Consider the following 11,872-nt stretch of genomic DNA (forward strand, 5'->3'; position numbering starts at 1 on the left):
AGAAGTCTACAAAAGAAATTACCTACAACAGTGCCTCTAATTTTCCTTGTCAGTATGAGCATGCATGGCATTGAATAACTGGTTTTAAATATTGGTTTGTATAATGATACAAATCTAGAGACATATGTAGTTAATCTAATGCAATGCCTCTTTATCTTTTTTTACAAAAGATGTTCTGTTGTATGTTAATTTGTGATGAGGGATTAATTTCACATTGGCAAAGAGAAACAATGCTTCATATATATATATCCGTGAAAAGCGAACAAAGTCTCCCAAACCATCTTTCAAGAAAAGGAAAATCTACCAATGTCTCATTCTTGAAGCCTACTCGAACTGAAGGTCCAGACTGATGTGTAAAAATATTCTCTTCAAATAGTGTCTGCAAGAATGGTACAAGCTTTTGATTCCTAATTAGGAGCCTTGATTAGCACATTATAGCGAGGAGTCTCAATGTCTTGTTAAATACAAAGAGATCACTATTGAATCAGGGAGAATTGTTATTTGACTCCTCGATAGACTCACACAACTAAGTTAATGTGAACAAAGATACCCTAAATCAAGTTGACATAAAATCCACATGGTTGATACAAAGATGGCATGTAGGAGCTATCACTTTGCATGCAAAGGGAACAGAGTTTGGAATTAATATCATTTAAAACAACTTTTAATCAAACTTTGACGATCACAAACATGATCTATCTAGGTGAACAGAAATTTTTTTTTGGCAAAGATACTTGACAACTTCAAATACATGAACAATACTACCTAGAAAGAGACATAAGCCAAGTTCAAATCCATCAGGAACACATGTATATCTTGTAAACACAAATTCTTCTCAATAAGCAGAGTTAATGTAGAGTTTTAGTTATGGACATGCAAGAAACAGTATTGAGAAAATACCCCTAATTAAGATTTCCAGAGTTTAGAGAAAGAAAGAGGAAAAACCATAAGGCAAATAAATTTCATCTCAAAAATGGATATATTCGCTTCGATCTGATCTAGAACTTATTTTATCAATATGATCGACAAAATTGGGAAAACATTCAAAGATAACTATAAATGGGAACTCGAGGCTTCTAAGCTACAGATTTTTTTTAGATCGAAAAAATGACAAGAATTTTAGGAAAAATAAAAAAACCCTAATTTGGATATCTCATCATTTTATTAGGGAAGACGATCATAAAACTGAATCAAGAGTCAAAATCACATTTATGTTCAAGAATGGAACTTAGATCAAAATTAAATCATGATTGAAATATTTTTCTTTATCTACAAACTTACAGAGTGATATTGTAGAATGCAGCCGAACGGATCTATTGGGGATGAGTAAACAAATGGGTCCCTTCTCTTGCCTCAAGAGAGACCAAGTTATATATTTCGCTCTCGCCTACTTGGCAGATACTTCTCCCCTTTTTGTACATGATGCTTTTCTCTTTTTTATATGGTTTAAAAAAATGTTACTTGTTGGGCCTTGTAAATGCAACCTTACTTAACGAGAGGGGTCAAAAGAAGACGAGATTAAAAAAAAAATATTTTGAAACTCGTCTAACGCAAACCGTCATATGTCATATGGAATGCAATTAATATGCACGAAAAAATGGCATACTCATAAGGTAGGTCATTACATTAATTTAATGAAAAATAAATATCTCAATAATAGTCATATGCAATAGGGAAAGCTAATAGATCTATTCAAGCTTAGGGTTTATCTGATTAGGAATTTCATTGGTGTAGGCATAGCTATGGTCATCTTCGTCACCATTTAACCATGTTTGTCCTAGCTATTTGGGATAGGTCATTTGCATTTTATACCTCCATTGAGCTCTATGAAAGACTATGTCATTTGTAATTTTTAAATTAACTAAATTTGTTTAAACTATGACTAACATTTGTTTGATTTCTCTCTACCCTTTACAACTTCCACTATGTGATTCTTTCAATTATAAAATCTCTTCGTCGTGTTTGAAGATGTCCAACCCATTTTAATCTATTTACTTTTATTTTATTATCTATTGGACGGACATATGATTGCTCTTGAGTAATAATACTTGTGTATTCATTATTTCTATAATAACTTTACAACATCAATGAAACTTGGGGTGTAGATATGGCTGTAATTTTTGCTGAAATAGTTTAGTTGAGTGAATGATCACCGTAAAAGTATTGTCTGAATAATTAGGTCTTTGATGATAATAAACACAGAAAATTATAACAAAAGTTGTTTAAATTCTACTCAGTTGCTAATGCTGAAAGTCAAAGAAGAATATTGGAGAAATGGCACTTTTTACTCTACTTTTGAGCTCCTTTGGTACACTAAAGCCGCTTCATCTCTTGTAGGTAGCTAGAGTTCTTCAAAACATAGAAATGCTTTGCTGAAATAGATCAGTTTTTGTGAATGACATAAAAGTCTTCTAAATGCAGAAGCACAACAATTCGAACATGGAAGTATCTTGCTCTTTGAACTTTATTAGCAGGATGTGTTTTAGCCTTTTTGGGTCTGTTGATCGTAGTTGAGGATTTCAATCGAGACCATGAGATTTGATTTGCGTTCTTTGGTGGTCAAGGAGATTTTGGTTATTAGGCTTTGCTAGCTTTAAAGTATGCTGGTGACAACAGGTCTTGATTGAAAGGACTTGAAATCTCTGATTTTAGCTTAAACAGAGGTGAATGCACATAGTCGAAGGGTCATGCTAGTTCTATGCATTGAAGTACACTTGTGTTGGTCCTTATTGATTTTACAAGTTTGATTTGAATTCAAACAAAAGAATTATCGCGTCCGTCTTTTCAGACTCACTAATGCCCTCAAGGCGAGTCTGGTTCAGGAATTTTCGACTTATTGTCAGCTTCAATTGAAACCATGAAAAGTATAGGTATGTTGTGTTCATCATGCAGTGATGCTGAGTTTAGGTGTTAAAACTTGCTTATTAGCTGCACATCTTTACAGATGGTTCTTACTCCTACCAAAGTAGACGAAGACCAACATTGCCCAAGATGGTTGGTTCTTCAAAAAATGACTACTTCCAAGAATGTTAAGGATTCAAATCAAGTTGTTTCTATTACAGGCCAAGCGAACATGGAGTCTTCGATTACTCCATTGCCAAAGATGGATGGTTCTTCAAAAAATGACTTGTTCCAAGAATGTTAAGGATGCTAATCAAGTTGTTTCTATAACAGGCCAAGCGAACATGGAGTCAGCTTATCGTTGTTGAAGAAAAAAGTGTCATCATTTCTGAGACTCATTTTATGTTGTTGAAGATGGGATTCCAGGTAGTCAGGTGAAGCAGATAACTTTCTTGAGCTGCAGAAGAGTATTCGTATTCAATTATATCGATTCCAGGGTTTAGGCAGCAACCAGGGTAATCCGTCTGAGTACAAACATGAAGGTTCAACAAGGGTAGAACAGGATGATTGATTATTTTGGCTGGAGCTTCGGCCATGTTATCTTCACCTGTTTGTGCTGTATTTACATTGTTTCATGGTAATCCATCTTAACTAGTAAATAGTTGAGACAAATATGATTCTGAGATAAGCATCACTTCACTTTGTGCCTGATTTTGTATTTTTTTATGTTTTCTGTGTAAATTCGGTTGGTTTTTTATATCATTTATCTTTCAACATATATATATATATAATTTAAAAATATTTTTTAAGATTGTATTTAATATTATGAAATAAAATAAAAAATTTAGTTTATAGCTCCACTAAATATTTTCTCGCTGGGTTTTTTTTAATCAAATTTTTTATATAAAAAATAATCCAACTTGATTTTAATTTTCACCTAAAAATTTCTAATTAATAAATGACAGAAAATGAAAAAAGGGTATTTTTCATTATTCATATCATCAAAAGATGCTTTTTTTTTTTTTACAAAATTATTAAAATAATATTTTACTTATAATTTAATACCTAAAATGCTCTTCTTTGCTCCACTTTAAGACAGCTTTTACAATTTCAAAATTCATTATTTTAGAGTAGCTTTTAACCCCCACCATATCACTTTGGAACAACTTTAACTAAAACCATATTACCTTTAAAATATATATTATTCCTCCAAGCTTTAACCAAAGCTATATCACTTTTGAGCAACCTTATTCTAAAATAAAGCACACAAAGGTATTTTGAATATCAAATTTTCTTTCAAGATCAATTATACATATTTTTAATAGAATTATAAGGTGTAAAATTAAACTTCATGAATAAAAAATATTAAATTTATTTAAAAATAATTTATTTTATCATACCTTCTTTTCGGAACTTTTTAATTTCATCAGTCCAACAGCCAATTATGAATTGCACTGTAAAATTCCAGATGCCATTGCTCTGGAAAACTGAGTGACACGAATCCATTAAAGAATAGAAGCTGTAAAAGTTCCTTGTGAGCGGGCTATGAAGAGTAGTTAAATGAAAATGTGGCAATCGAATTTTATTTTATTTTTACCAAAAAAGAAAAGAAAGTAATCCATTTTTCTACTCCTGCTCGGTAGAATTATTCCATGTTGTTTCTTCCATGCATTCTTGACTCACCGATTCATCGATCTCCAATTCATTGGCAAGAGGGCCTTGAGGATCCCCGAAGAGAATGGATAGTATGTGCCAGTGACAATCATCGCATAACCAGAAATAGGAGAAATGCCCTTCCTCCGGCATCATGTGCACTACCGCTCTCGGAAGCAATCGTCGAGCAAACTCTGTCGATGATGGTGGCACCACATAGTCATTCATCCCCTGTTGTATAACTTCAAATAGTTAGGAATGAACACAGGAAGCACAATTCATTCTGAATATCAAAAATGTTGAACTGATATGTCTAACAATGTAGAAAGTGAACTGACCTGCCAGAGGTGAATAGGACCGAGAAAGCCTGCCCACTCCCTTTCAACTTCAGTATAGAATGACTTCAACCATGAAAGAAGGCCGTCACACTCATGGCACTTCTGCACTTGAAGATCAGCTAAACTGAAACCCCAATTTGATACTTGTAGCACAGCTTCCTCCTTGAAGGGTTTGGCATCTCCTTGACGGACGGATTCGGCCACGTCCCTCTCCCAGAATTCCCTAAAACTTGATTCTTCCAATAGAGATTTATCCTGTGTGAATAACACAAGCCGTTGGAAGCTTAATTTGTGTAAACGAAAACAACCTAGACATTTGGAAAACAAAAATCATAAGCATTCAGAAGTGGTAGTCCTGGAAAATAATATGTTTGTGACGATTTTACGCAGTTGGCTAGATGATATGGATTTAAGCGGCGGAAATCAAATCTGACGTACCTTGTTACCCAGTGTCAGTGATAACCACTTCTCAGGCTGACCGTGTTTTCCAGACAAGAAGCTTCTGTGATAGAAATATGGAAGAAGAGAAGGGAACCTCCGAGCTAAAAAGTACATCATCTTCCTTTTCATAGTCCACTTGCCCCTAAGTTTACGCGACTCTTCCTTGTTGAGGTTAGGGTCATATGGATTGACCATTGGAGCAAACAGGGCTATACCTGGAATGGAAGCACAATTGGAGACAGAACAAAAAATAGAGTCAAAACTGAACCACATAGAATAAGAATTTATTCACTTGCTAATGAATATAATCACCAAAGAAATTATGAATGTTTTACTCCCAGAATAATTATAATTTTGAGAAAAAAGAAAGTGAAGATACACGGAAGAAATGTTTTACTCAATCTAGACAACATTTACTGCTCGAGAAGAAACATAAAAGGTCTACATTATATGTGCAAAAGCACATCCACAAGAAATTCTAACACCTAAGTCCCATTTCAGTACTTCAACAATAAAATTTTGGAGTCATTGGGCCCGTCATTCTGATCACAGAATCCATGTGGTACATATCCATCAAGCTGTACAATGTTACACTCAGGTCTCATTCTATCATGGTTATCCTTGGAATACTTTACAAACTTGATCTATGTCCGAGGAGTTATTTTGCTACTTTGCAACGTGCAAAACCAATATTTGCAGAACTGAATATCTGAGTTCAGTGTCAACAGATGTGTGATCGCATAATGTTACAGTCTTACCTGCTATTCTGTCGGGAATATAATGCGCGGCTGCCCATGCATGCATAGCTCCACTCGAGTAACCCAACACCCAGAACTTGTCCATGACACCAAGAGCATTTGCCAAATGGAGCATATCCATAGCTGATGAGTTGAGATTTCTGCCAGGATGAGGATCACTTTCACCAAAACCTGGAAGATCATAAGTAACAAAACGAACACCAAATTCCACTAGCAGAGACTCTTTAATGCCAGGTATTCCTACATGAGAGAGAACCAAAATGAAATCAAACTAGGAATTCAATTTAAGAGACAAGTCTATTAATAAACAAGGAAAAATTGTACCTGCTAAACGAGAAGAAAGAAAAGAATGTGGAGCAATCATGGAGAATCTAGCTCTTTCAGCTGGAACTCCTTTTTCTTGATACGCTATATGTCTGCCATCCAGAAGTTGGATATGACTAGCACTAGGAGGACTTACATACAGTTTCTTTGGTGGCTCAACTGGATTCTCTATCCCACTATTTACATTTAGTACTGCACATGATATTGGACCAGAGTAAACAAGAAATCAGGTCATATGTGTAAAAAAAACAATACCTCTTAAAAGGATTGAATGGAAGTCAAATGCAAGTCTTCATGAAGCCAAATAATGGGTACAACTTTAGTATCAGGACAATTACCATTTAAGAGACAACTAACTAGCAAACACTTCAAGAAATAATGAAACTAAAAAAATATCCATGTCGTTGAGAACTAAAATTGTCTGCTTGGAGAGGATCAAAATACATCTTTGACTTACGTACCCATGACGGTACATGTGGGAAGTGCAAGAGTTATGCAGAATTTATTCTTGCAATTTTCACTAAAATGAAGTAATCAAACACATAAGACTGTTTATTCAGATTGTCGTACAAATATCACATGGGTGTAGTGTCCAATGACTACTTGTAAATTTTAAACAAGTAATCATTAGGGATATTGGATGTCCATTGAGGGTGTCGGTATCCAAGCAACAATATATGACAGAAATAAGAGAACAATTAGGGTCATGGCATGCCTTCATTACTTGAGGCATATTGCAAGTTTGAATCAAGGGGTAATTATCACTAACATGTTTGTCATGAAAAATTGGAGCAGCGTGTACAAAGATATTGTGGAACATATTAATTTTCTTTAAGTACCCAACAGGTGCCTGACACTATCAAAGATAATAAGGATAGAGTAATAGCAATTACATTGCTGATAAATTTTAGTTACATTTTGGTCTTGTTTGGTCATGAAAATTTTCTAATTTTAGTTTTCATCTCCCGTACACTATAATTGGATTACTTTTTTAAGAAAATATTTCCATCAAACTTTTGACACCATTCTCCACTGATAAATTCAAAGGTGGCAAACATTAATAAATAATTGTTCGATTTTTCATGTTAAAACAGGGAAAACATAAAATAGAGATATGGAAGTCATAATTACAATTAGACATATGCAAAAAAGAAAAAGAAAAAAAGCATGCATGAGTGCAAAAATACAAATTTTAACTGAGATTAAGAAATGCGCATGAAGAAACTAATCGTATTTTTTTAATGAAATGGATAAGGATGGTAGACACCTACAGAAATTTGAACGCCTTGACTAAATGGCGGAATGTAGAGATTCTGCTATGTGCGTTGATGAAAGAGCAAATGACAACTATTTACTGCATACCACTGATATCAAGGCAATGCATACACAAACTTATAGATCAAGCAAAAATCAAAATAGCAAGGCAATCAGTGGATGGTCCAGGAAAGGAAAGTTGCTACTCTCATAAAAGGAATTCTAAAGCAAGAATACTGACACACAAATAGTTAAACACTGAAAATTTGCACTTCAAGAATGCTTTCGAGAAGTTCTTGGATAAAAGATTTCATCTTTTCTTTACTGTATATTTTAATTGCAGATATTTGTTTGGTGCCATCGGAACGAATATTTAGATTCTGGTTAACAACGAAGCAACTGTAAACAAGAATTATATGAAATCACTAAAAAAACAAAGAAAGAAAGGAAGAAAGAATGAAAGAAATAAAACAACCTTTTGATATTGACAGGATTCATTACCAAGAAGAGCGACGAGAAAGACGGCGATGACAATCGGCCAAGCCTGAGCCGGATCGCGATCCTCTGGTAGATACTCGTTCAAGAACTCGAGCCGCCCCGAGACCGCATCCCAATGCCCCCTGACCTGCCTCCCGACATAGGTTTCCTCCACGCCCTCGAGGCTCTGCTGCGCTATGTCCCAGCACCCGCGGCCAAGCTCCCGAAGCATTTCCCCTGTGGCCATCACGAACCCCATCATCTTCTCCTTGAAATTCTCCTCCGACCGCGTCCTGCCTCCCTCTTCGTAGGGTCCGTAAAACCCTCTCCCGAAGACGCTCTCGCCTAGACTCCCCATGCCCGGCTCCTCCTCCGCCGTAGCCGGCGTGGCGCCGGCACGGTGTCGGATCCCTGCGTCATCCACCATGCTGGCGAGGTCTTCCTGCCACGCCACCCCGTTCCTCGCTGACGACATCGCCGCCGCCTCCACCAAAAATCGGCCGCTCTGCGCCTCTGCGGGGGAGTGGAAGATTAGCGTGGAATAGAAGCTACTGGAAGGCGACGGAGAGATGAGAGCAGTGGATGAAGTCGACTCAGGGCCACGAAACACCGCAGCGGAGGACGATGACCTCCATGGACGGAGATCGGCCTCCTCCTCTTCTTCTCGATCGGTTTCCCTAACTACTATTACCAACTACTCGCTTTAGTGCGCAAAGAAAGAGGAGACGAGCGACTCGCCAGTGGCGTCGAGTGGTTGGACGGCGGAGACCCGCGTAGGTCTCCCGCACCGACAGCGAGGATGCCTCCACGTAAGATCTCCGTCATCACCGGCGTAACGGTTACGCTTTAGGCATGTGCGAATGGATGAGGCCGGGCCCACCTTCGGTTGCCGGTCTCGGATCGCCTGAGAGGTGAGAAACACGCCCCCAGTATACTAAGCGTGCATGACAGGTTCAGGTCCGACTACGATCCGCCGAAAGGACACAGTCCACGGTTTAGGCGTCGGCCAGGCGGCGAGTTCGGTAGGGAGTCGTTTTTGGCCGTACGATGAATTGATATGGCGAAAGAGACGGTGGATGGTGAATAATTAGTTATTGGAGGTGGACTGTTTACATTGGAAGAATGGAGCCGGAAGGGAGGAAAGGAAAAAAATATGTTTACTTCAGAAAAGGATTAGGTGAGAAAAGAGCGATGATGGAGACTAGTGCGGTGGAGGTTACGGGTATATTTAATGATAAAAGAAGGGCGAATGAAAAAGTGTTAGATTTTATTGGATTTTATATAGATTTTTTTTCTTCTAATTATTAGTAAGGACCGGATATATTATCTACGCATAATACAGTTAATTATTTTAATTTACAAGATATCCATTTTTTAAATTATAAACGAGTAAAATTGGGATAATGAAGAGGGACATGGCACATGGGGCTTATTTGGCTTCTACTCTATCTCATGCTTAGTTACTACAATTATGAATGATGGCCTTTGAAAATTTGCGAGGGACCATGAAGTCTATCATGGCTCGGAATCAACATTTTTTTTTGGTTAGGAATTATCAATTTGATAGTTCAGAATTGTCGATTCGATAATTCAAATTTATCAGTTTGATGATTTAGAATTGTCAGTTCGATAGTTCTTGACAGGTCGACTCTTAACCTAACCTTTCAAAAATGGTTATGGTTCACGGTTCGGAACCTACGATTCATAGTTCGGTTCACAGTTCGCCACGATTCGTCACGGTTCACGATTATTCTATTAAAAAATATAAAATTTATTTTAAAAAAAGGGCTTGCGAATCAAAGATCGTATAGTTCTTTTACATTTTTTTCGTTTTACATTTGGAAGTGATGTTTTTACTCACTTCTATTTCTTGTTTTTATTATATTCGTTCCTTCAGTATCAAAATCTTCGATTTCGTCATTTGAAAGTTGCATTCCTTGGATTTTTTTCTCCCCTCTAGTCCAATTGTCAAGTAATGTTTGAGCTTCTAATGAGTTGGGAGACAAAGTCTATCACCGTTCATTTAATATGTTGCCTCTGGAAACATCTACTCCATAACAACAGTTGACACTAGATAACCTAAAATTTCTTTAACGATTAAGGAGAAAATGGGAAAGCTTTGACCCTTCTGAGTTACCACTTCATGATTACAAAATTTTCGCTATTTACTTCATTAAAATCAAAAGAAGTTATAAAATAATTCTCAAATTCCTATGTGAAACTTGAGAATCCTTGTGTACATTTCGTCTGTTCTTTTAATAAAAGTTGTATTTTGTAAATTTTTAAATTAATAATAGTAGTTTGTTGTGTTTCGGAAATATTAGTTTGTATTTCATATTTTATATAATATTAATTATAAATATCATATAAATAAATTTTAACATTATATATAATATTAATTGGATAAAAAAGAAGAATTTTTAAATAGAATTAAAGCATCGTAATATAATATAAAGTTAATATTTTTTGTAAAATTTTCAATTTAAATCGAGGATGTAAAGTAATATAATTAAATAAATTTTAGGAATAAAATAAAAAAATTCCTATTTAGTTTTCATAGTTAATATGGAAGAAGATAAAGATTTATTATTAATACAGTGTGATTGCACCCGCGTTGCGTGTGTAATATAATAATATTGTAATATAATAATATATAAATTATTTGGGTCTTTGAAAATCCGAATTGTTTGGATTTTCTAGTGTCACCCTTTATTTGGGTAAGATTCATCAGACCCATGCAATAGTGACGTTAGAGAATCCCAGCAACAAACTACTGTAATTGGCTTTCCTATGCAAAAAATTATTTTAATTTAATATTATACTTGTCTTAGTAAAAAAAACTAAGAAAAGTATATTTTTTAACATCGTCGGCCTAAAATATTTATAGAAACTTTTTTGATCATAGTATTGTCAATTCTAAGATATGGAACTAAAGAGAACTATATTTTTTTTATATAAAATAACCAGAGAAAATTAATGATGAGAAAAATTCATAATAATACGCTGTAGCTGAGTCTCGAACTCTAGATCACTGATTGTTTCACTTATGAAATTACTAATAAACCTTGGAATTATTTTTAGTGTGAATAGAAAAAAGGATATTAACGTAAATACATTTTAGGCTTCACCAAAATTAGTTAGTAAAGGGGGGAGATTTTTAATAAAATAGTAAGATGTTCATTTAAAATTAATATTTTACTAGAAAAATTCTCTAAAACTGAATGAACAGTGGGATAATAAACATGAGAAAATTCATTACAAGAATTCTGACTTTTAGTAATGCTTTTTAGCGTCGCCATATGTACGTAAAACGCGTTGCGGAACATTTTACGATGCAAACAGGTGTCGCCGGTGTGCATCGCAATTGGTTCATATGCAAAAGTCAATATGATCTTTCGTGACGCATTAAAGTATGCGTCGCCAAAGGTTACAGCATTTCGCAACGCAAGTATTGGCGACACCTTCCTTTATGTGTCGCCAAATGATGTCGTCAAAGGTGCTATCATTTCACGACACTAATATTGGCGACACTTTCTTTTATGCGTCGCCAAAAGGTTCTAACATGTCGCGACACACGAAATGTGTTGCGAAATGTATTTTTGCTACGTTTTTTTCTTTAATTATTTGTGACGCGTTCTATGCATTACAAAATATATTGCTCATTCAGTGACAACTTTATAATGTGTCTAAAATGTATCGCAAAAGTACAATTTACTATTAATTAGTCAAATATTTTTAAAACATGAACATAACTAGTCAAATATTGTCCAAAAGAACATAAGTAGT

General features: G+C 35.4%; 1 protein-coding gene and 1 long non-coding RNA gene across 2 annotated transcripts; one reads left to right on the plus strand and one right to left on the minus strand.

Moving 5' to 3' along the window:
- Window positions 1-3,201, plus strand: LOC122005449. The gene is made up of 2 exons (XR_006118398.1): window positions 1-2,870; window positions 2,945-3,201. It is a non-coding gene; the product is annotated as an uncharacterized LOC122005449 (long non-coding RNA).
- A 1,082-nt stretch (window positions 3,202-4,283) lies between these two features.
- On the minus strand, window positions 4,284-8,822 carry LOC122005448. The gene is made up of 6 exons (XM_042560483.1): window positions 8,111-8,822; window positions 6,356-6,547; window positions 6,032-6,271; window positions 5,271-5,488; window positions 4,833-5,087; window positions 4,284-4,725 (listed from the first exon to the last, which is right to left on the minus strand). The coding sequence occupies exons 1-6, from the start codon at window positions 8,559-8,561 to the stop codon at window positions 4,468-4,470; spliced, it is 1,614 nt and encodes a 537-aa protein (XP_042416417.1). The 5' UTR covers window positions 8,562-8,822; the 3' UTR covers window positions 4,284-4,467.
- Window positions 8,823-11,872: the final 3,050 nt, after the last annotated feature.

The sequence above is a fragment of the Zingiber officinale genome, chromosome 7B, assembly GCF_018446385.1.
Source record: "Zingiber officinale cultivar Zhangliang chromosome 7B, Zo_v1.1, whole genome shotgun sequence".
NCBI lineage: Eukaryota > Viridiplantae > Streptophyta > Magnoliopsida > Zingiberales > Zingiberaceae > Zingiber > Zingiber officinale.

Bases quoted from the DNA above. Each gene is read 5' to 3' on its own strand.
- LOC122005448 (XM_042560483.1), bottom strand. From the start codon at position 8,561: ATGTCGTCAGCGAGGAACGGGGTGGCGTGGCAGGAAGACCTCGCCAGC. The intron at 6,548-8,110 runs GTAATGAATCCT...TATCATGTGCAG, and splicing joins CTTTCTCGTCGCTCTTCTTG to TACTAAATGTAAATAGTGGG. The intron at 5,489-6,031 runs GTAAGACTGTAA...CTTCCATTCCAG, and splicing joins TATTCCCGACAGAATAGCAG to GTATAGCCCTGTTTGCTCCA.